This window comes from Amphichorda felina (genome assembly GCF_050947745.1).
Source record: "Amphichorda felina strain 45539 chromosome Unknown scaffold_1, whole genome shotgun sequence".
Lineage (NCBI taxonomy): Eukaryota > Fungi > Ascomycota > Sordariomycetes > Hypocreales > Bionectriaceae > Amphichorda > Amphichorda felina.
In genome coordinates this window covers 87,602-110,547 of record NW_028145049.1, presented here as the reverse complement: position 1 = coordinate 110,547, position 22,946 = coordinate 87,602, and the positions used below count along the sequence as shown (strand labels likewise).

General features: G+C 57.7%; 8 protein-coding genes and 1 non-coding gene across 9 annotated transcripts; 5 read left to right on the top strand and 4 right to left on the bottom strand.

Annotated features, from left to right (window-relative positions):
- Nucleotides 1-39: 39 nt before the first annotated feature.
- ACO1O0_000037 (P-loop containing nucleoside triphosphate hydrolase protein) lies at nt 40-2,612 on the bottom strand (the record flags this gene model as incomplete). Its single annotated transcript, XM_083189542.1, has 4 exons — nt 40-1,026; nt 1,084-1,827; nt 1,963-2,199; nt 2,253-2,612. The coding sequence occupies 4 exons, from the start codon at nt 2,610-2,612 to the stop codon at nt 40-42; spliced, it is 2,328 nt and encodes a 775-aa protein (XP_083053401.1).
- A 2,576-nt stretch (nt 2,613-5,188) lies between these two features.
- On the top strand, nt 5,189-7,002 carry ACO1O0_000036 (uncharacterized protein; the record flags this gene model as incomplete). The annotated part of the gene is made up of 2 exons (XM_083189541.1): nt 5,189-5,987; nt 6,047-7,002. 2 exons carry the CDS (start codon nt 5,189-5,191, stop codon nt 7,000-7,002), a joined length of 1,755 nt encoding a protein of 584 aa, XP_083053400.1.
- A 612-nt stretch (nt 7,003-7,614) lies between these two features.
- On the bottom strand, nt 7,615-7,686 carry ACO1O0_000035. Its single transcript has one exon. It is a non-coding gene; the product is annotated as a tRNA-Arg (tRNA).
- A 1,663-nt stretch (nt 7,687-9,349) lies between these two features.
- On the top strand, nt 9,350-10,438 carry ACO1O0_000034 (Mpv17/PMP22 family protein; the record flags this gene model as incomplete). The annotated part of the gene is made up of 4 exons (XM_083189540.1): nt 9,350-9,418; nt 9,624-9,714; nt 9,770-10,311; nt 10,373-10,438. The coding sequence occupies 4 exons, from the start codon at nt 9,350-9,352 to the stop codon at nt 10,436-10,438; spliced, it is 768 nt and encodes a 255-aa protein (XP_083053399.1).
- Nucleotides 10,439-11,330: 892 nt separating this feature from the next.
- PGK1 (phosphoglycerate kinase) lies at nt 11,331-12,803 on the top strand (the record flags this gene model as incomplete). Its single annotated transcript, XM_083189539.1, has 3 exons — nt 11,331-11,396; nt 11,556-11,976; nt 12,034-12,803. The coding sequence occupies 3 exons, from the start codon at nt 11,331-11,333 to the stop codon at nt 12,801-12,803; spliced, it is 1,257 nt and encodes a 418-aa protein (XP_083053398.1).
- Nucleotides 12,804-13,130: 327 nt separating this feature from the next.
- On the bottom strand, nt 13,131-13,541 carry SEM1 (proteasome regulatory particle lid subunit SEM1; the record flags this gene model as incomplete). The annotated part of the gene is made up of 3 exons (XM_083189538.1): nt 13,131-13,170; nt 13,232-13,355; nt 13,418-13,541. The coding sequence occupies 3 exons, from the start codon at nt 13,539-13,541 to the stop codon at nt 13,131-13,133; spliced, it is 288 nt and encodes a 95-aa protein (XP_083053397.1).
- Nucleotides 13,542-14,417: 876 nt separating this feature from the next.
- On the top strand, nt 14,418-16,622 carry IML2 (outer membrane protein Iml2/Tetratricopeptide repeat protein 39; the record flags this gene model as incomplete). Its single annotated transcript, XM_083189537.1, has 2 exons — nt 14,418-16,285; nt 16,346-16,622. The coding sequence occupies 2 exons, from the start codon at nt 14,418-14,420 to the stop codon at nt 16,620-16,622; spliced, it is 2,145 nt and encodes a 714-aa protein (XP_083053396.1).
- Nucleotides 16,623-16,780: 158 nt separating this feature from the next.
- On the bottom strand, nt 16,781-17,779 carry ACO1O0_000030 (uncharacterized protein; the record flags this gene model as incomplete). Its single annotated transcript, XM_083189536.1, has 1 exon — nt 16,781-17,779. The coding sequence occupies one exon, from the start codon at nt 17,777-17,779 to the stop codon at nt 16,781-16,783; it is 999 nt and encodes a 332-aa protein (XP_083053395.1).
- A 2,085-nt stretch (nt 17,780-19,864) lies between these two features.
- ACO1O0_000029 (alpha/beta hydrolase) lies at nt 19,865-22,684 on the top strand (the record flags this gene model as incomplete). The annotated part of the gene is made up of 2 exons (XM_083189535.1): nt 19,865-21,656; nt 21,711-22,684. The coding sequence occupies 2 exons, from the start codon at nt 19,865-19,867 to the stop codon at nt 22,682-22,684; spliced, it is 2,766 nt and encodes a 921-aa protein (XP_083053394.1).
- Between the last annotated feature and the right edge of the window lie 262 nt (nt 22,685-22,946).

Sequence of the window (22,946 nt, the reverse complement as noted above, 5' to 3'; positions counted from 1 at the left end):
CATCAAGTTCATAAGATTGTAGAGGAAAGGTCAGTAATCCTAGCACGAGTCCTCCTCATACTCCCATTTCTTGTTCCCTAAACGCCGGTTCTTCTTGGGGCTTCCGCTGCTGGTGGCACTGGCGTTGCTAAGACGCATTCGCTCCATCTTACGGCCCAGGTTGGTGACCCCCCCAGGTGTGTCGGGCTTGGATGGCGAGCCCTGGGGTGACGAGGCGTAGTCTTCGCGTTCCTCCAGCGGTCGACGTTTGCTGGGGCTGCGGCCGGTAAGCTCACGCCTGAGGATGGCATTCTCGTGCCGCAGCCGCTCGACCTCTTCCTCGAGATTCTCAACAAGGATGTTCTCCTTATCGCCGTCGCCATCATCGAGTGATGGGTCGAGTCCACGCTCGAGCACATCAACCTTCCTATCCCAGTGCTCGTCATTGCGCTCCTGCTCCTCGGCGAGAGATGCCTTGAAACGGGAGAGTTCCATGGCAAGACGCTCTTCAAACTCAGAAGCACAGTCATCCCGGATGGCAGCTTCGAGATCCAGTAAACGGTCCTCCATAGACAAGAGGTGAGCCTCAGCAGTCATGCGGGCTTCTGTCTGGTGCTCGAGATCTTCGCGCAGGTGGTCGATATCATCACTCAAGCGCGCAATCTCAAGCGCGGCCAGCTCCATGGTTGTACGCTCGTCCGGCGTCACATTCCTGTAGGATCCGGTGCTTCCTGGAGGGACAAACGGCCGGGGATGGTGGGTGTGGGCTGGGCTAAGTGGGCGAGCGGGGTTTGTAGGTGCGTTTGCCAGGATTGTTGCCGTAATGGACGGGATGCGAGGGACCGTCACCTCGCGAGCGAGAGCGCCGTATCGGAGGATCTGAGAGGTAGCGTTGAAATCGCCTACAGGGTCGGCGGTGACGATCATTACGCCTCGTTGCGGATTACGACGGGGAGCTTGGGACTGAGATGTGGCAGACGAAGAGGGGAAAGAGTTAGAGAAGAGGAGTTCCGTGAGCTTGCACTGCCGGTAGGGAACAATGTTTGGCTGTTTACTTGTTGTGAGCATGCGTGTCTGAGACCAAAACCTTCGGGGCGGCCTCACCTTGCTTGAATTCCCGACTTCACTCTGGGTTTGGAGGCACTGTCCCAGATACATCAAGCTCTCGTTGATTTTCCCAGCCTCCACCAATGTGGCACCGGCCGTCTTAGCGTCTCGTGCTCGCTCGCTGCCCGCAAGATCCACAATGGTGAGCCTGCTTCCACCCCATGGCCCAGGACGACGACTTCGTATGCGCTTCTTGACTTCGAAACTGAAGAAACCATGGCTCCGACTGGATGTGCTGTTGCTCCCGGTTCCGGTCACCCTTCTCTCCTGAAGACCGGCTTCGAGGACCATGGTGGCTTCCTTGAAGCTGCCGCAGATAATTTTACGCAGACCGGCCACGATCTTGCGGTCGGGGGACTGCTCAGTGGATTTGAAAAGAAGAGGACGGCGGCGAACGTCTTTGGAAGCCGTCGACTTGACGGGCGGGGCGAGAAGATCGTAGATGCGGTCGTTGTGGACCTCGTACATGGAGACGACAATAACGTACTCAGCAGACGGATCGCACGACAGGTTGATGTTGCTGACGTCGGGTGTTTGTGGTAGAGCTGAGGGACGTTGGAGGTTGCGCCTCGCTGGTGGCGGTGACATGAAGCCGTGTGACTCGCCCTTGATACTTTCTTTAGCAACATTCTTGACACGAGTAGCAGTGGTGAGATTCATAAAGTGCTTAGGGGGCCGGGACACCCGCTTGGGCAGAATTGAGGGAGTGGTAGTGGTACTAGGCCGCGATGAGGTCAGGGACTGTTGAGAGCGTTGCTAGCACTCCTTGAGTCGAAGCATCTCGCGTTCTTCGCTGACAAGCCGAACACTTTTCGGGCTCGAAGGCGGAGAGCTGGGGAATGTGCAGGGTATTACTGGTGGCGGAGACTGTCGTACAATCATGGGTGTGGTGGCTCGAGATCGAGCGCCCTGTGAAGGGTCCCCATAGACGGCGTCGATGAAGAGCGACGCAGGCACAAGAGCGGCCTCTGAGGGGTCGGATGCCTGGAGGGATTCGGTAGCAGCAGTAAGGTCGCAGCCATCGAGCATGTTTTGGCCGATGGAGCGAAACAGGACGTCGAGGGCGAGTTGGGTCAGGCCGCGCTGGCTCTTAGAGCCTAGAATTGTGTGTGTCTGTCCGAATTAGCACCCCAATCCATCCGGACTTTACTCTGGTTGAAGCGCACCTTTCCCGAGCCTGTGACTCCCAATGTCGCAACCATAGCATCGGTCCCTTCTCCTCCACTGGGCGCCAGCACACCCTCGACCAGAGGGACCACCTCGGCGCAGTGGAAGACGTCGAGCTGCGATGCGTCCTCCTCGAAGACACGCGTGAAGGCGAACTTTTCGATTGCGCGGCGGCGGTCGGTCGGAGGATTCAGGGTAATATGCGACGGACCGGAAACCTCCCTTCGTTGCTCCTCATCGCTAGTCTCGGGGGGCTCGACGGTAAGGATGCGCTCACCGCCAGAACCGCCTGGTGGAGGCGGCCTCAGGCGCAAGTAGACCTCGAAGAGGTTGTGGGTAGATCGACTTGGCGCATCCATGTTCGAGGCACTAAGAGATGGTGTCTTCTGGATGTCGTCCGCGGAAAACGTGGACTGGAGATGGTGGAGATGAGATTCACCGTTCACGCGCGTTATGTACAGTTAGGATCCCTGTTTACGGCTTTTTACCACAGTTGGCAATGCGCTGGCCGGGCAACCGCAGCCCACTAGTACTGATTGGGACTCGCATGCAGATCCATCATCGTCCATCCGGATAAGTGCTCCACCATGCGCGGCTGTTAAGCGCCTTTTGCCGCAAACTCCAACGACTTTGGCCAGGTAGGTTTGTCCGTTTTCCGTTTTGCGTTCCGGCGTTCCACCTCCAGAGTGAACGTTGAAATCCAGACTCCTCAAACTTTGCATCAGCAATAATCCGCTTGCCTCAGGCATCGTGCTCCATACCAATTGACTCCCATCGAGATCGACGATCCCAGTCTTGTTCCGCCCCAAAGCCGCCCCAAAGATGAGTCTATACCTGGTGACTCAGACTTCCATGTTGCACATTCAATTAGTCACTTCTAATCTCGGGCTTGCTATGCCATTGAGCCCAAAACGAGGCTCCAGCAAAGAAGTTGAGCAACACCGATAAATCCCTGAGAGGGTCGGCTGGAGAGTGCGAGCGCCGTGGCACCATGTCCCCGCATTTGTTGTAGAGTTATTACAATGTTGAATCTTGCACACCGAGTCGGCTGGTGCAAGCTTCTGATGATTTTTAGCCTGAACCAGCAGAGGGAACCGACTTCTCCGAGAAACCATTCTTGGCCCAAGTATTCCTACGTAGTGCATGCCATCTCAGTTTCGCCCCTCGCCCCTGGTGAGCAAAATTACTCATTGTCAAACTTGGCACTGTGACTGTTCGTCTATCTCGGGGTGGAGGTGCAGGGTAACATTTGCGTCTCCACAGAGAACAGGACCCTGATTTCGGTGTTTCATACCACCTCGCATATGCGGACATTTTCCTCGCATTATGTTGAGCGCCTCTTGACGGAACGCCGGCAGCCACCGAGAAGGACATGTAACCATGTTGACACTCTGGACCGATAGACTCCTGAACAATGGCGAACACGAGCTTTCTCCTTGACGAGACTCACGATGGCTTTTTTCGAGGTCACCCCTCAGCCCACGGTGGGGCGGGCAGCTCCACTGGTGAACACGCCATGCGTCAGCAGCGTCGAGACTCGAGAACTCCAAAGAACATCCAACCTTGCTGTCTCTCAGGGCCCGTGCTCATGCGATGGATATCGCGTGGTTCCTGAATTTGTCTTGTATGAATGCAGAAGGTACCATGTAATACCCGCTGGGTAAACCAGCTGCATCTGCAAGTCACATTATTATTATTACCTACGTGTCCAATGCCTGCATTGCCTAGCGCCTCCGCACTCGCAAGACCCTGTCGGCGCCGGGTGCGTCATGACGACGGTTCAGCAGTCAGCACCAATCGCAGCCTGGCAGCCTGTGTCAAATGGCGGTGACTGAAGACACGGCTTAACGATTTAGACCTTAACTGCGTCTGCTTGCCAATTGTGCTCCGTTGATTGAGGGTGGCCCCGCCAGTACGAGTACTCTCGTAACCTGCGCGCATTCTCCTCAGGCCGCCACGTAGATAGTCCAACCGACTCTAGGGGGGGTGTAGTCCAGCGGGTGGCTGCCCCACGGAGGGGCGCTCGAGGAAAATGCTTTTGGCACCTACTTCGTAGCCTCAGAGCGTAATCGCCGTAGCAGACTAGGTACCTAGTAATAGGTGGCGCCACTGGCAGCACTGGCAGTTGGGGACGGTGGGTGGTGAGAGCTCCAAGCTAGCGGTAGTGGCTGCTGGGTGGGTTCTGGACAGTGGCCCCGGCGGCGAATCAGGACCCGCGAGACTCCACTGGCAAAAAAAAAAGCGTTGACGACCTCTTCTGCTCATGCTCCCCTTCCCTTCCCTTCCTTCTACTCCATCACCAGCCAAACCAACTCCAAGACAACGAAGTCGACCTGTCCAACAAAAAGACCACCAGAGAACAACTCTAATACAAACTTCGTCGAGTCAAGATGCCTTCGGCCGTCGCTGAACTGTAAACGCCCACTGCGGGCCCGGATCCTCTGGGCTCGCAGTCCAGCAGTTCACGAGCAATTCAACCACGACTACACGACGAAGTTTCAACACAAGCTTTCCCGGCGCCCCGCTGCCGCCTTTCGGGTGCCCTCTTTGAAGGCCTGTCTCTGAGATACAACTGTATTTTCCGCGATTTATCTTCGCCTTTGACGAGAGGGGCTTTTCCGTATCTGAACGACATCCCTCCCGGCTTCGACCTCACTCTCGACACCCACCACCCAACAAGCACGTCCCGGCAAACGTGCCTTACCCAAGCCTTCCAAGAACTGTTCAATCCGAAACAGCCAGCCTTCGAATCAACTTCTAAAGTTTTTCTACGGGACTCGACCCATACCCTTCCTTTTTACGCCCTGTCGGTACCGTCGTTATTGATACTGTACCCCACACGCGGACCATCTCACCGCTGCTTGCACGGCGGCCAGATCTGCAGCTCCATCCCACATACCAAAATTGAGTCTCGGCCCCCTGCATATTTTACGCCATGTCAAACCGAAACGGTCGCCGAGCTGCCCCTGCAACCGCCGTAAAGGCCACCAAGGGGCGCCGTGCCTCCGTCGCCTCCACATCCACATTTGACCTCTCCTCAAATGACAATGACAACTACTCGGGCGTCGACGATATCAGTGACGACGAGGATGACGACGAGGATGTTTTTGCGGTCGAGGAGCGGGCTATGATGGGTGAGACCACTCCCAGCCCGCCCTCGACTCCTCGACCGCGATTGAGTACCATTGAGGAATGGGACCATGATGGAGACGATGATGACTCTGATGACGACAATGACGATGAGGGCGGCTCTGTGACCGCTAACGATGACTCTGACGACGATGACGGAAGCTGGTCTGGCATTAAGTCTGACCCGGCCGACGTTCCCACCAGTGACGGCTATGACTACCAGACCCACTTCGACAACCCTAGGCGCGTGCGCTTCGATGTCCCTTCAGACGACGACGATGGCTCGTCTTCCGATTCGACGGAGGACGATCACGCTGAAATGTACCCCGACATATTCGTCGACCAGTCCACTCTTGATCCCAGCTTCCGTCGACAAATTGAAAACGAATGGGATGAGTCCTCGGCCTCTGACTCTTTCTGGGACCACACTGCGCTGTACCCCGGATATTTTGAGAATGAATCGGAAGCGGATGGTGTCACAGATCAATTTGACCGTCAAACGGTAGCTGCCATTGCGGAATCATTGGCATCACACAATAACGAGGACCCTTCGCCCCGCATGGAGGACGACATGGCCTCCCCGAACGACCTGGATGGATACGAGTGTGAGTCCTGCCAGACACGCGGGACCTTTGCCAGAGTGACACTAACCTGTTATCCACAGCCGATGGCGAAACCACCGAAGATGACGAGTTTCCCGAACCGCCAATTCGCCGGAAAACTAGACGTCCTTCTGTGGAGGAGGAAGAGGCGTCAGAGTCCGACTCGGATGGCGGTGCCCCTGTTAGACGCAAGAAAGATCAGCCGCGTGTTTCCAGCTTTGAGCTGAACATGCTCGATGGGAAGCCCATTGGTGTGTTCGATACCAAGACTGGCAAGATGATCATCTTTACTCCCGATACCCGCGGTTTCGACCTGTCCCCCGAGGCATTCCACAACGAGGCTCTCCACGTTTTCCAGCAGATGGGTAATCAGATGTCGCCTCTGACCGGCAACGGCGCCGGTCTGATGTTTGACTCCTTGACCTCGAATATGTTCATGAACAACTTGACTGGAGAGGAGTGGGAAGACATGCTTGCCCTCCAGGCTGCGGACCATAGCCCAACTAGCTTGGATGGCGATGATCCCTTAGGCCCCAGAGATTCTGATGCCGATCCTGAAACGGGCCTCAAAGTGTCCGACTTCCTTGACCTGGATGACGATTACTCTTCCAATGACGAGGATGGCGACAAGACTCTTCAACCGTCATCTACCCCTATGCGACCAACTACGGCCTCCAGCGACGCCGATGTCTTGTCGCATCTTAATCCCGCCACTGTTGGAGCTTTCCGGCGCAACCAGGTCAACTCCCAGCTGATGATCCGCAACCAGGCGACTCAAGACTCGCTCGACTTCAGTGGACCCTACAACAGCACCGCCCTCAGGGGCATCAGATCGGACCGCTTCGATACCGCCGGCGTACCCTTGACACCCGTCAGGCGTCACAAGAAGCAACTTAGTGACCTGGCTCGTAGCCCGCTTGACCCGGTGTCCACGAAACGCAAGGCTGTGGGCGAGATCTTGAACGGCGGCCACAAGAAGCAGAAGAGCATTTCTGACGTGGGCGCACTCCACCTATAACGTCCGCGACCCTTGGCAAGGAGCGGACGCGCCATTGAGCAATAACTACGACGGAGGACGGCATAGCTTAGGCGGCGACGCCGCTATCCCTGGCCTCGAATCTCTCACCATTTCGATGACATTGCATTTTCCGATCTCCAAAAACTACACGACTGCATGAATTCCCTGTACCCGGCATAATGCCAGCTAAGATGATCTGGCTCTTCCACTGGCGATTGCTTTTCAATACGGCTGAACCATTTGGTGACCTTGATGCATGGCGTCGCATTTAATCCTTTGACCTGGTGTTCGACCTGGTTGAAGAACCGGTCCGAATCGCTTTGGCTTGAATCGGGAGTCATAATGTTGATGTTGTTTATGAATGGGCAATGTTGAACGATATGGTGTCTTCTCTCTCTCTTTTAATGATGTCAATCTAGAAACAATAAAAGTTGCGTACCCTGTTACTTGAAGAAGTGCCTTGTAAACCTGGTAATCCTCTCCTTGACGACCCAATAGGATGGCTTCTTTCGGCCTCGTCATTAACAATAACAATTTACATGGACAGAAGACCAAAAATATAATAGAAGTCGATGGGGTAGGTGTTGGAAAGTGCAAAAAAAGAGATCCGAACGATCTAGCCAGGACTCGAACCTGGAACCTTTGCCACCGGAAAGCAACGCGCGGCCATTGCGCCACTAGACCAATTCTTGTTTGGATTGTGATAATTATGGATAATATGGGAACTATAAGCTATTGCGAGTAGGGCCGAACAGGCCTCTGCAATATTAAAACCACTAGCGCTATTATCCTACATCCAGAAAAACATGCTGATAGGTCTAATTCGATAGTTGCCTCGTTAGAGGAACGCATCTGGTGACTGGTTTGTGTAAATCGGGTTGTCTAGGTATGAAAGTGGCGCCGTGGTTACGGTGAGCGTAACCGTCGGTAAAAGAATTCGAGTAATAATCCCGTACTCTACCTATGTAAACACTCCATATAAGATTTAGTGTTGGTTACCTGAGAGCAGATGAAAAGCACATTAGAAATTGAATTTACCATAATTCTACCTAGAACTGACTATACCAAAGTAGCACCTGGCAAAGTCAGGGCAGCATTAAATTAGAAATTTGGAGGTCATCCTAAATATAGAAGTTGGCAACAGAGCCGCGAACGCTTGAGCAAACTTGCCGTTGCGTCTATAGCTGTAAAAATTTTAGAGAATATCTGAAAATACCTGACTAGATGGCAGATTTTGTCCATCTCTCGGTCCCCTGATCTTTTCGGGACGAAGTTGTACGAGTACGGATAGTGCTGGTGAAATGGAACTAGCCGCGCGGCTCAACTTTACCATTCCCACCATCGTGACCACATTGGCTGTGCATGGATCGGCCACCAATGGCGGAGCATGGCCCCAGGAGTTCAAAAATGACAAGGACTCCGGATGTGCGAGTATTACGGGTATTGTTACCGAATGGGGTATGCATGTTAGGACTGTGTTGTCGTCAAGCTCTCTAGCGGTGCTCATCCAAACGGCCTGCTATAGGGTACGTGAGACTTGGTATCAGGACAATGTGTACCAGTGCGATCAGCGTAAGCTTTGTGAAAGGAGAACTGTGAAAGTACAAACTAAATCAATATGCCATAAGGTGGGAATATGAATCGTTTGCTGGCGAAACTCTCATGCAACAGCGAGGCACCGACTGTTTCAGCGGCTGGATGGTTGGCGTTGACTGGCTGGATGGCTGTGGTTGAACCTGAGGGCCTGGAAAGGAAAAGGCCGACGTCGGCATCAGAGACACAGACAGAGACGGTCAACTCTCCCCAAGGGCCTACCTAGACATGGCGAACGCCGAAAGCCTGAAGGGCAAGGGAAGGACAGGGACCCGACCCGTCAGGTGCCGCGTTGTGGGGGTCCTGGGGCGCACTGCCGCACTGAGTGGGTGGGTGCGTCCAGCAGGAGCTCCCTGGGCGCTGTTCCAGTGCCCACGGCAAGGTTGGCGCATGCTCACCTGCTCCTCTTGGCCGGCACCATCGGGGCCCCGGGACGCTGATGGCACTCGTCCTCCTCATGCAAGTCCCTGCTGGCCTTCCCGTCCTCCTGCCGTGAATCTACTCAACTACCTTCTATTCTGCACAACTTCAGCGCTCGTCAACTTCGCATCGCAGCCTGCTTCCCCTCCTCCATCCTCTGTCCTGGGTGTCAACGGCTTGTTACAGTGCTACCGTGACCACACCGCTTGGCGGAGGCGCCTGTGGAATCTGTCGTCATCGATCACAATCGACCACTTTTCGCCAGATCATCGCTCGGTGCCTACAGTATTAACCCGCCCCTGTCATCGAGGACAGACATTAGAACGCCGTCAGAATGTCGTGGGAGCTCAGCAGGCGACGCATCGTGCGCACCGTCAACGAGAAGTTCATCTTCGGCCGCATCGTACGTGTCTCCCCATACACTCTCCCCGTTTCCTGCGCCATTCATTCCTTACGGTCGCTGCTGGAGACCATCTCTCGCCACACTCCACAGAGCCTTCAATCCTGAACCATGCTACACCCCCGTCACAATCATTCAACAACCCGGCGACGACGGTGACTGCAGTGACGACGGCAAGATTGACTAACACACCTTCTTTCTCTTACAGCCTCTCCTTCATACCATTGTTCTCCTTATCGAAATGGCCCTCGTCGCCCGATTGACGGCGAGGTTCAACTCCTACTATGACGAGCGACCGAGTACGTGCCGTGGCTTGAAATGACAGCCTGCCAACGTGAGCTGACAACTAAAAAGTTATGACCATGATGGTCACCAACGCCATCCTCGGTGGAATCGCCGACACAGTTGCCCAGACCATCACCTCTGTCCGTCTACGAGCGAACCGCAAGACTGATGGTCTCTCCAAGCGCGACGACGCCTCCATTGAGATTGCCGACCTCGACCGTAAGACCTCCCACTTTGAGCGCGGCTTCCTGCCCGGCCAACAGGGCCCTCCCCCGTTCGACTTTGAGCGTCTCACCCGCTTCATGGCCTATGGTTTCTGCATGGCCCCCATCCAGTTCAAGTGGTTCAAGTTCCTCGAGCGCATCTTTCCCATCAGCAAGACGAGCGCCTTTGGCCCCGCCATGAAGCGAGTCGCCTTTGACCAGTTCATCTTTGCGCCCATTGGTCTCGTCATCTTCTTCACCACCATGACCGTTGCCGAGGGTGGTGGGAGGAGGGCCGTTAGCAGCAAGCTGCGCGACATGTACATCCCCACGCTCAAGGCCAACTTCATCGTCTGGCCGGCAGTGCAGATTGTCAACTTTCGTCTTATGCCCGTCCAGTTCCAGCTGGTGAGTTGCCTTTGATTGTGCAAGCCATTCATTGCCCGAGCTCTACTGACTCTTTACCCAGCCGTTTGTCTCCACCATCGGTATCGCCTGGACTGCGTACCTGTCCCTTACCAACTCCTCCGACTAAATCGAGAATTCTGTGTTGAGAATTTCATAACCATGTTTCGAGATTCCGGGTAGAAGCGGGCCATTATCGGCTCGAGCGAGAAGTCGGTCGCATTATTTTGCATCATGGAAGACGGTCATCCGACGGCATTGTGAACGGCGTTGGTCGGGATGCCGTTCCCTTGTCCTTTTGCTCTTGCGCACACTTACGCGGTTTGGGTCTGTCTTTGCAGTCTGGCGTCTGGAGTAGGTTCCGAAATGTCACATTCTTTTTTCTTTGTTTGTGGTGTAGATAATAATGGGCGAGGCAGTGGTTGAGTGGTTACCTAGATATTACTACCAACAAATATTACCATCTTTTGGATCAAATGCATAGGCGACCATAGCGAAACTGCTTCTCCCGGGACCCGGGGACTCGCACATCCGGAAGCATATCGTGGCCTCGGCTAGAGCAGGGAGGTAGGCATGATCAAGGGAACTTGGTCCGCCTGTCGCCAGAAGTCGGAGACGACGACAACGTCCCAGCGCCAATCATGAGTGATTTTCACAGGGCCATCGGATTGCCCGCCCTGCTAAGTCGAGGCGGGAGCCGCGGCCGTGTCTCCATACGCAGCCGTAGCACAAGTACTTGTAGCGCTTGAAGTGCTATGAGGCTGGCAGTTCGACGGCTACCAGACCGTCGAGAGTCAACAAGCGCAACAGTCACGTCACTCTGCAATTTTTGCCGAAGCCGCCGCCTAGCAACAAGCTCAACGAGGACCCCACCACGGCCAAACCGTCATCCACCAGAGCTCCCCCCAGGTGCTTGCGTTCTTTTCCCCCGCCATATTACCCGCCCTCCTAGCTCAACCATCCACCAATTCCTAAGAATCATACTATCTTTTTCTACGGCTACGCGTCAATTAGCAGGCAAAATGTCTCTCGCCAATAAGCTCTCCATCACCGATGTCGATCTCAAGGACAAGCGGGTGCTGATTCGGGTGAGTTTTCCCCCTATGTGACAGCTTGCTGCCTCTTTCTGGTACCCCGCCATGGTCAATGGAGGGGCTATGACAGGGAGCATCGTCACGGCGCGCAGCGCCGCCCAACAGAATTGTATGTTGGTGTGAGACACGGGAGACGGCTAACCGTCGTCGCAGGTTGACTTCAACGTGCCCCTCGACGAGAACAAGAACATCACCAACAACCAGCGCATCGTTGGCGCCCTGCCTACCATCAAGTACGCTATCGACAATGGCGCCAAGGCCGTCGTCCTCATGTCCCACCTGGGCCGCCCCAACGGCTCCCCCAACCCCAAGTATTCGCTGAAGCCTGTCGTCCCCGAGCTCGAGAAGCTGCTCGGCAAGCCCGTCACCTTTGCGCCCGACTGCGTCGGCCCGGAGGTCGAGGGCATCGTCTCCAAGGCCGACAACGGCGCTGTCGTCCTGCTCGAGAACCTGCGCTTCCACATCGAGGAGGAGGGCAGCTCCAAGGATAAGGACGGCAACAAGGTCAAGGCCGACAAGGCCAAGGTCGAGGAGTTCCGCAAGGGCCTGACTGCCCTGGGCGATGTCTTCATCAGTATGATTTGATCTTCCCCGGACGATAATTTGAGTCCCAGTGGCTAACAGGACGCAGACGACGCCTTTGGCACCGCCCACCGCGCCCACTCGTCCATGGTGGGCGTTGAGCTCCCCCAGAAGGCCGCCGGGTTCCTCATGAAGAAGGAGCTCGACTACTTTGCTAAGGCCCTCGAGTCGCCCAAGCGCCCCTTCCTGGCCATCCTGGGCGGCGCCAAGGTCTCGGACAAGATCCAGCTCATCGACAACCTGCTCGACAAGGTCGACACGCTCATCATCTGCGGCGGCATGGCCTTCACCTTCAAGAAGACGCTCTACAACATTCCTATTGGTAGCTCGCTCTTCGACGAGGCTGGATCCAAGACGGTCGCCTCCCTCATGGACAAGGCCAAGCAGAAGGGCGTCAAGGTTGTCCTCCCCGTTGACTACATCACTGCCGACAAGTTCGACAAGGATGCCAAGGTGGGCTACGCCACGGATGCCGATGGCATTCCCGACGGCTGGATGGGTCTCGACTGCGGCGAGAAGTCGATCAAGCTCTACCGCGAGGCCATCAACGACGCCCAGACTATCCTCTGGAACGGCCCGGCCGGTGTCTTTGAGTTTGACAAGTTCGCCACTGGCACCAAGGAGACCCTCGATGCCGTCGTCGACGGCGTCCAGAAGGATGGCAAGATTGTCATCATCGGCGGCGGTGACACCGCTACCGTCGCGGCCAAGTACGGCGTCGAGGACAAGCTGAGCCACGTGTCGACCGGCGGCGGTGCCAGCCTGGAGCTGCTCGAGGGCAAGGAGCTGCCCGGTGTTACCGCCCTGTCGAGTAAGTAAACGTCTACCCAGTGCGGGAGGACGGAGGATTGATGATGCTGTTTTGCAAGGTCGACGGGAAGCCAGTCTGTAACCGACCTATTTGTTTAGCAGTGGCATTAGGATAGTATAGAATGGAAAAAAAGCACTTTTGTAAGGTTCCAAGATCACTGCCCTGTTGCCCTCGGGCGGGGCCAATGCGTGTGCGGATAAGTGATAATGTGCGATGTTGGTCTTGTTTATTCAGGCAGCCCATCTATGTGCCCAGCCCGGATCCTCATTAATACGCATAAATGTACGCCCCAGCCAGCCCATGCCCTCCAGTCGTTCGTCCTCCGTAGAGCCCGATCACCTCCGTTTCGACGCCTCGACCTTTTGGAGCTCCTCCCTGGTTATTTGTCAGTACAATCTTACTCTCGATCGTTTGTTGAGATGGGGGGGAAGCGCACTTGAGCTGCTGGGAGAAGTCGTCGCTCGTGTCGTCGTCGTCCCAGCTCTCCTCCCACAGATGCTTGCTCGACTCGCCGCCGTTCTGCTGTTGCGCGGCCGCCTCGGTCTGGTCCTCGGGCCAGTCTGTTTACCACAACCAATGTCAGCGCTCCGTCTGATTAGCCACGCATATACACAGAACGCACCGTCCACGGGGAAATCCTCAAACTCGTCATCCTCGCCGAGGGCGGGCTTGGTGGTGGCCTCGGGCTTCTGCTCGACGGCGGGGGCCGCCGCGTCGGTGGGCTTGGTGGGTTCTTCGGAGGCCATATCGGCGGTTTTGTGCGAGATGCGACTTGCTGCTTCTGAAGGGAGGGAGGTTGTGAGGGGTTCTAAGCTGTAGCTAGGAGCTTCGGGTTGGAGGCGGTCGTGGGGTTGAGCGTTGGCGGGTTCTGGGCCTCCAGGCCTTCCAGGCTTCTAGAGGATGATGGAATCGCTAGGGCGGCTTGGGTTTGGTGTGGCGGAACAACGCTGCGCCGGTGGAGCTGGTGGGTGGCACGGTATGTGGCAGGTGGCTACCCGGCGGCTGGTGCAATTGGCAATCGGCATGGAAATAAGGCACAAGATGCGCAGGTGCTAGTCAGTTCCTCTCCCAAGTGTGACGTTTGGATTCTCTTTGCCACTCCCGAGCTAGGATACTTTTCCATTGGCTGCTGGAATCGTCTGCCACTGGCCAGCCTGGATATCTTGAACAACTGCTTGATGCATTGGTACCGTATCGGTCCTGGGCTGCAAGGTGGAGGAACCAGCGGAGCCGCAGGGCCGAAGGGCCCGGGCAGTAATGGGATGGGGGCATTGCTGGATCTGACCGCGCCGCATATGCCTCGTCCCCTTTTCTTACTTCCTATTTTATGCGTACGTGAATCTGTCCAGGCTGGACGTCATCGCTCAGCCACACCTGGTCTCTGCTCGGAGTCCTTGAGAACCGCGTCTCTCCATCGTGGTGGGCTCGACTCGTGCAAATCCCACCGGGACCTGGACCGAGCGAATTCTGATTCAAGGTTCGATTCAGGCTTCTCATCGACCTAGGGCCATCTGTGGACAGCTTCTCAGCTGCGCTGCCAGACTCTGTTCCGACATCATCATTCCCCCGCTGTCAGCCCGTCATCCTGTCAGCATCACCATTGAACTCCATCCATCACCACCATGAGCCGATTTGGCGGGTGGCTTCGCGCCAGCGTCAAAGGCGACAGCAACGATGACAGCAATGGCGCCGCAGTAGCAGCCGCTGAAAAGGAGCGCCGGGACCTTGCGGACTCGCTTGCCCATGCCCAGCTCATCATCAACGACGACGTTGACGGCGCTTACACGGCCCTGCGCAAGGGCGACTCGTCATTCCACCGTCTCGGCGCGGCTGTCGCCTTCTTCATGCGCTCTGTGCTGGGCATGGAGAAGCAGGTCATGGCTGAGACCGTCGACATGCTCAACAACTGCGAGACCAAGGCCTGGGACGATTTCAAGGCTGCTGAGCGGAGGGGCCCCCGTGGCGAGAGCATCTATGCGCCGGGGACTGAGTATGAGCTCGTTCGTGCTCAGACGCAGCTCATGGGTGCTGTTGTTGGAGTGCTACACGAGAGCTTGATGGAGGCTATGAAGAGTTTTTACAAGCTGCGCAAGGCCTTTATCATCCTCGACGCCATCATCACGATCGAGAATGGCGTGCTGGGGGAGAATCCGGCGAGTGAGGCATTTGTGCAAAGGGAGCGGATGCCCGGAAGCTTTGACGAAAGCGACGGGACTGGACAGAGCACGCCCAAGGATAAGGATGGGGAGACTAGCGAGTCTGAGGATTTTGTCGATGCTAAAGAAGGACCCGCAACACCCCAGACGCCACCAGCCGACACCAACAACCAGGACGATGAAAAGACGCCCAAGAACGATGCCAAGGTCACATTGCCTCTGCGGCCCAACTCTCAACCCCAGAAGACCGAGCCCAAAGAGCTCACCCTTACCGATCCTGTCGATATCTTCATCCACTCAGGTGCCAACATGTGCTTCGGCATCCTCATGCTTATGCTGACACTCGTACCGCCTTCCTTCGCACGAATCCTGTCCGTGGTGGGCTTCCGGGGCGACCGCGCCCGGGGCGTCCAGATGTTGTGGCGCTCATCTACGCACAACAATATCAATGGAGCTACATCGGGCATGACCCTACTGAGCTACTACAACGGGCTGCTCGGTACCGTCGACATCCTCCCTCACCCGGACGACTACGACGAGGCCGCCGAGGTTGTTGGACCTCCACGTGAAAAGTGCGAGCGTCTGCTGGCCACGATGCGCGAGCGGTATCCCGACTCACGGCTCTGGCAGGTGGAGGAGTCGCGGCATCTGTCCGGCGAGCGTGACCTGCGCGGGGCGATACACCTGCTGACCACAGGCCCGCCGTCCAAGATGAAGCAGGTGGCCGCCCTCAATGACTTCGAGCTGGCCCTCACCGCCATGTTCGTCCAGGACTGGCCCCTGATGCGCGACTCGTTCCTGCGCTGCGCTGAGACCAACGACTGGAGCCCCGCCCTGTACTGGTTCATGGCCGGGTGCGCGACCCTCGAGCTGTACCGCGACGCTAAGCAGTTGGGCGATGTAGACGAGGCGCGGCGGCAGAAGAAGAAGGCTGAGACCTACCTGCGCAAGGCGCCGACGGTGGCGGGGAAGAAGCGCTTCATGGCGGGCAAGCTGCCGTTTGAGACGTTCCTGCAGCGCAAGCTCCAGCGGTGGGAGGACCGGGCGGCGGAGCTCAAGATCGACATGGTGGATGCGGCAGGGGCGAGCCCAGCCCTGGAACTGTGCTACTTGTGGAACGGGACTAAGAAGATGAACGAAGAGGAGCTGGAGAGGACCGCGGCCAACCTGACGTGGGAGAGGTGTACGTGCGGCGAAGAGGCGCTGGCCAAGATGAAGGCCGAGGCGGACGAGATGGGTGTGTGGGCCGTATCTATGGCTTCCATCAGGAGGAGCCAGGGCCGCTACGAGGAGGCACGGGCGGTATTGGAGGAGCATGTCATGAAGCATGACCGGTGAGTTCCCTTATCCCCCACGACCTTGATATCATGATTGCCCAGCTGACATGGTGACAGTGCTGTATTCAAGGGCGGATCCAAAAACGACTACGTGCTCGCCGCTGCAACATACGAGCTCGGCGCCATCGCGTGGGAGGAGTGCTGCCACCCGCCCGAGTCGACGGAGGAGGCGACCGCCGCGTACCGCAAGGAGAAGCTCGAGGAGTGCGAGGAGCACCTCGAGAAGGTCAAGAACTGGGAGGCGTACATTCTGGATATGCGCATCGGGCTCAAGGTCCAGAGCGGGATCGAGACCATCAAGTGGTTCAGGGGCAAGATGGGCTGGACATTGTGATTTCGTGTCATACTGCAGCATAGAAGGGATAGCGCAAGCGGAACATTTTTCTTGGGGGTATATAAAAGCACGGAAGGATAGACTACAGGGAGACAGCATCTCATTTTATAAACCAACTTTTGCCTGTCTTCCCCTCCTTTGCACATGACAATACTGCCTCAGTTTGCCTTCCTGGAGGTCCTCTTCCTGGTACTACGCCTCGTCGGGGTGCCATCCTTGAGCGCATCGACGCCGTCCTGGAGGAGGCCGGCCCCCTTACCGGCCTTGGCGGCCGAGCGCTCCTTGACCCTGTGCTTCTCGGCCTCGTCGCGGATGTCCTTGACCACGTCGCCGCCCTTGCTCGTGCTGTGGGCCCAGTCCAGGATGCCCCAGGCGCCAAAGTTGGCCCGGCCGCGGCTGGCGTAGTGGGCGGCGTTGCGGCGGGCGTTGCCGCCGATGACGACGCCGGGGACGATGCTGTAGCCCGAGGTGACGAGGGTGGTCTCGACGGCGCACAGGCCCAGGAAGAAGAGGTAGGTGATCATGTGGGGGCGCAGGACGGCGGCGGGGAGCAGCACGGGGAGCAGCTGCAGGACCAGCATGGGCAGCGGGTGGTCGGCGTAGAGCTGGAGGGGCGTGGTGGTCGGGCTGCCGTGGGCGTAGGTGGTGTGCAGGCGGGTGAGGGTCGGGAAGCGCGTGCCGTGCAGGAGGTGGCGGTGGAGGTAGTAGGTGAGGACCTCGCGCGAGATGAAGAGGATGCAGTGTTGCTTGAAGATCTGCCAGGGGAGCGGCAGGGTGGTGCTCATGCGGAAGAGGGTCTGGCCCGTGGCGAGGTGGAAGGCGTAGCTGAGGGCCGACTCGACAAAGGTGATGAGGACCATGTTGAAGACGGCGAGGCCGATGAGGCTGAAGGGTCGGCGGGGGCGGGTGACGGTGCCGGCAAACTTGATGCTGCCGGCGACGCTTGGTATGAGGCTGTCGAAGGCGAAGAAGAGCAGGGCTGGTATGAGCCAGAAGATGACGCGCAGGACGAAGAGGGAGGTCGCGTGGATGGTGATGGGGTCGTGGCTGAGGACGAGGCTGCTCCAGGTGGCGTAGAAGAAGAGGAGGTTGATCGACGTCGTGAGGGAGGGGCGGAAGAGGACGGAGAGGATAGGGATGGAGAGAAGGACGTCCATGGCGGCGATGCGACTGGTGGTGATGCGACGGGTGGTGATTTCGGGGTGATGATTTCGTGGTGTTGAGGGGCGACGCGAAGCCGCTGGGAGTGAGAATCGGTTGGGTTGAGGGGGTGGAGGTTATCGAAGATCCATGGAAATGGTGCTGATTTCACTACTAAGAAGTAAATAGGTTGGAGAAAGACGTCAGTCGCGGTAATGGGGAATTCTGGATGTGGTTCGGTTCATCCAAGGCGGAGGCGACACGGCGACCAGCAGGGCAAGCAGAGCAGGGCATCTTGCCCAGGCCAATGACGTCGGTCAATTCCAGCGGTGGTGGAGGGTTGGAGATTTCTACCGCGGCTTGCGAGTTGGAACCTTGAAGGCCAACCTAGCTCAAAAGCTGGAGACGGGGGTTTACAGTTGGGTCAACGGGGCTTACAGTTGGCCCGGCCCGCTGGTCGGCCCTCTGGGGTGCTGCGCCCAGTTTTCTGCCCGCATTCTGCCCGCATCCTGGACCCCGGTTTCACGATCCCAAGTCCTCGTCCAGCCTCGCGAGTCAGTTTGAGAAATCTTGGACGTGCAGCGGATGATTCAACTTGCGGGTATTGACAAAAATAATCAACAACGCGATTAGGAGGCAGCTCGTCTTCATCACCTTCGTACTGCCTGTGCTAGTGTAATACCATCCAAACCTTCAGGTTGATCTCAAGGTGGCCTATTACTAGTAGTACCGAGTCAACTGGTTAACTTGTTAACGGTGCTCGTAACCCGCGTGGTCCTGAAGATACTATTTCGAGGATGAAAATCATTCCTGGTCTTACCATCGAGCCGTCCGTCGTGTCTCGCAAGTATTATTAAATCGAATGCGGCTAGAAAGCCACCAACGTGTGTATCCGTACCCCCCGGGTAACCTTCGTACATAGTACAACGAGAGTGGAGTAATGTAATAAGAGCAAATTTCTGGCTTTTCTTTCTTTGTTTGGCTTTGACTCGGGATTCTCGGAGGAGATACTGCCCGTCTCACATGTGTATTCGTACAGGGGCGATGGTATTCTTTAAAAGCTGCCCAGTCCGATATGAAGCAAAACCCCAAAGCCCAGACAACTGTGCTACAGCGAAGTGTGACGACAGGTGTAATGGCCCAATCGCAGCAGCGATCCGATTCTGCCCCGATTCTGCCCCTTTTTCGAGCGTCTGCCCGCTCAGATGCGCAGGGCCAATCTGAGCAATCTGAGCCTTCTTAGTGGGTCAATCTGGGCCCTGGAGCGGCTGCGCGTGGTGCGTTGGAGGGCCCACGCATCCCGTCGTCAGCCCCCCTCAGCCGCTGGACCCTCACTGGACTCACTGTTGGAGCCCCTTTATCCCCCCCCTGAGAGTCTCGAAAGTCCTGAGAGTCCTCTGAGAGTCCTGACCGCCCTAGAAATGTCGGTCCCGCAGCCGCGGGAACCCTCCCAGCGTATCCCAACCTCCTACCCCTGCGCGTGGATCCGGCAGCCATCTGGATGGATCCGTCACGGTCTGCTGGGAGCCTGGGAGGCTGGAGCCGTCGGCCTGTCCCTGTCCGTTGTTTGACCTGAGCCCAAGGTCCAACTGATGTCGAATTTTTGAATCGCGCCGTCTCCTCCGGCAGTCCTCTTCCCGCCGTTTCGGTGCCTGCTTGCGACTCCAACCTCCTCCTCTGCTATCCCCAATCTAAGGTAGTCACCGGCTCCCTCCGAACCTGCTGCTACCACCACTAGGCCCGCCGACGGCACCATGTGCTGAACAGGCAAGCACACAAACAGGGCCCGTGCAGCACGCCTGTGCATAACCGATCCAGGCATCTCCTGCAGCCAGGAGCAAAGTTGACCAACCACCACCGCCTTTGCTGTCTCCTGATCACGGCCAAGCGGCGCAATCGCCTGTCCAGGCCCTCTGCCGTCGATTCCCACCGTCTTCCCCGTACCGGGTAGTGTACCTGCAGGCACTACGCAAGGGGACCGCTTGTCGACCGCCATCTCCTGCATTGGTCCCGCGCGCGACTGAGGCGCCTTTGCGCATCCGCTGCCCAGGAACAATCTCCAGCAGAGACAGAGAGAGCCGCCTGGACCGACGTAGCTCACCATGGCCTTCGACTACCAGGCAGCTGATGCCCCTCCTCCGATCCCGACGCGCACCCGGATGCACTCTACAAACACCAACCACGCTGCCACCTCACGCCGTCGTTCCTCCCACTACGGCACCCCGGGAGGAGCCATCGGCTCCCACCGCCAGAGCATTCCTCCTGCCGCCAGCCCCGAGGTCATCTCCAGCCTCATCACCAGCCTGAGCGGCATCTCCAAGCCCGCCGACGACTACTTCGAGGGCAAGCACCCCACCTCGACCTCCTCTACACCCGAGGCAAGCCACTCCAGCCCTGCGAGCCCCTCCGCTGGCAGCAGGGCCGCTTCGTCAGGTAGCTTCGGCATCGACTACGGCGCCTACAACAAACCTAGCCTCAGCGACCTGCGCGAGGACCCCATCTCTCTCGACGAGATCGCTGCCACTGCCCCCGTCATCCGCACATCCAAGCCCACCAGCGGCTACTCTCCCTTGAGCCCGCCCAAGAGCCCCAAGTCGCCCAAGAGCCGCTCTAGTCGCGACAACTCCAACGGCGGCCTGCGCTCCTTTATCCGCAGCAGCAGCACCCCCTCGCGCCCATCCTCCCACGAATCTGGCCGGCATGACGATACTCGCAGCATCGGCAACCTGTCCATAGAACGCGGCTCCGCGTCCGCCGACCAGGACCTCCACCACCGCCGCTCCAACGATAGCTGGGGCAAGAAGACCAACCGCAGCTACAAGGGCCTCATGTACATGACCTCCAAGGAGCGGCTACGAGACAGGGGTAGCGCGAACAGCCTTCACAACAGCGACAGCGGTGTTGCCGCCTCTGGTGGAACTACCGCCCAGAGCGGAACCAAGTCTGACCCTTTTCTCGCCGAGACACCCATCAGCGAAGAACCCACTCTCCCCGAGGCGCCCGCCGGAAACGAGCGAGCCATGGACAGTCCCCGGGCGGTCCCACACCGCGATTCAAGTCTCAGGAGGGCTACCCCGAATGGGAAGAGGACCAGCGCTCGGCGGCCCAACCGGGATGGCGAGGGGCTTTTTGCTCCTGCTGATATTGATTCTGAAAACCAGGACCGTAAATCCCGAGCACCCAAAAAGGTGCCCGCCAAGTTGGATCTCGATAACTCACCGGCAGGGAAGAGCTTCTTCCTTGGTCCCGGCGAACTTGCCCCGACCCCAACTCAGCTCCCCACACCGAACACGCAGCGATTTCTCGAGACCATCCGCGACGACTATCTCGCCTTTGATAGCCACACTCCCGGCCGCGAGGAAGCAGAGGATGGCGCACCGTTCCCGGCCGTGTCGCAGAATCGTCGACGGTCCCTTCAGAGCCCGGAAAAGGCAGCGCACCGGCGGTCAGCCACCCAGAGCCCTGCCGTGGATAATGAAGGCCGCCCCAAGCGAAGCAGTTCCCGGCTGAAGCGCCTATCGCGACCGACTAGTCCTACTGATGGGAAGAATTCCCAGGAGGACCGGGAGAACGAAGGCATGGGAGCACCTCTTGAGCGCCTCGACTCGACTGACTCTATTGATGACGCTGTCGACTCGTATCTGTGCTCACCGCGCTTGACTCAGAAGATCAAGCACCCCCAGACCGGCCGTGTTATCTGCTTCTCAGAGGTGGGGGATTCTGAAGGCTCAGCAGTGTTCTGCTGTGTGGGAATGGGTCTGACGAGGTACATTACGGCCTTTTACGATGAGCTTGCCTTGACCCTGAAGCTGCGCCTCATCACCCCGGACCGTCCTGGAGTAGGCGACAGTGACCCTTACCCGGACGGCACTACGACCCCTCTCAACTGGCCTGGTGAGTTTTCCCCTCCCTCCCTCATCGCTGCTGGCGGCTGCTAACCCCTCGCAGATGATGTGTATGCAATCTGCCAGGCTCTTAAGATTACCAAGTTCTCGATCCTGGCCCACTCGGCTGGAGCCATCTATGCGCTGGCAACGGCACTGCGCATGCCTCAGCACATCCGCGGGAGGATACATCTCCTCGCCCCGTGGATCCCGCCTTCGCAGATGAACGTCTTCGGCGGGTCCCAGAACCTGCCGCCCACCCACGCCATTCCAACATCGCAGCGCATCCTCCGCGCCCTGCCGACGCCGGTGCTCAAGGTCGCCAACAGCAGCTTCATGTCGGCCACGAGCACGTCAATCACTACATCGCTGCCCAAGAACTCGCGGCGTGCCAAGCGCAAGTCGGCTAGTCAGAACAAGGATCCCCCCCCTGCGAATCGGAACATTACCCCAAGCTTGGAGAAGGAGAATCTGGCGCAGGGGGGCTACAGGAAGGATATCGACGCCGGGAAGCCAAGTGGGAGAGCGAGTGACATGTCACAAAATATGAACAGCGGGGCGAACCGAAGATCGCCTCCTGCCGACGAGGAGACGGGGGATGGCGCCGTGCAGGCGGCTGTCATGGATGCCATGGCAGACCAGGAGAGGCAGATCACGTACGATACCCGGCTGACGCATGCCATCTGGGAGCTGGCGACCACAGGGGCGAACCCGGCTGTTGATTTGCTGGTGTGTCTGGAGCGACGGCACACCATCGGCTTCCGATACGTCGACATCAACCGTCCCGTCATCATCCACCACGGCAGTCGAGACACGCGCGTCCCCGTGGACAATGTCCGATGGCTGGGCAAGACGATGAGGCGGTGCGAGGTGCGGGTCCTGGAGGGCGAGGGTCACGGGCTGATGGCGAGTGCGACGGTGATGGGGTCGGTGCTGATGGAGATCAGCAAGGAGTGGGAAGACTGGATGAGGGTGACAGGCGCGGACGGCCGCAAGGAGAAGGAGAGGGGACGGAGGGGTACCATTGGCCGCCGGTGAAGAGACACGGAACGGACGGTGTTGATGATCTGAACTGACATGGCTCTCGCGAGCCTCGGTGTGGCTAGGGCCTGTTCTCCCGGCAATAATGAGCCAACGCGCCACCTCCGGCTCCGTACGTCGATGATGTGACGAAGGACGAGCTCGAGGAGGACGTATCTGCCACTCGGCCTTCGTCTGAGGCCTGCCGGTGGCTATCATTGGTGACGCCGTGGAGGATGGAAACGTGGCATAGCGACCCGGAGCTCTGGAAGAGACCGCC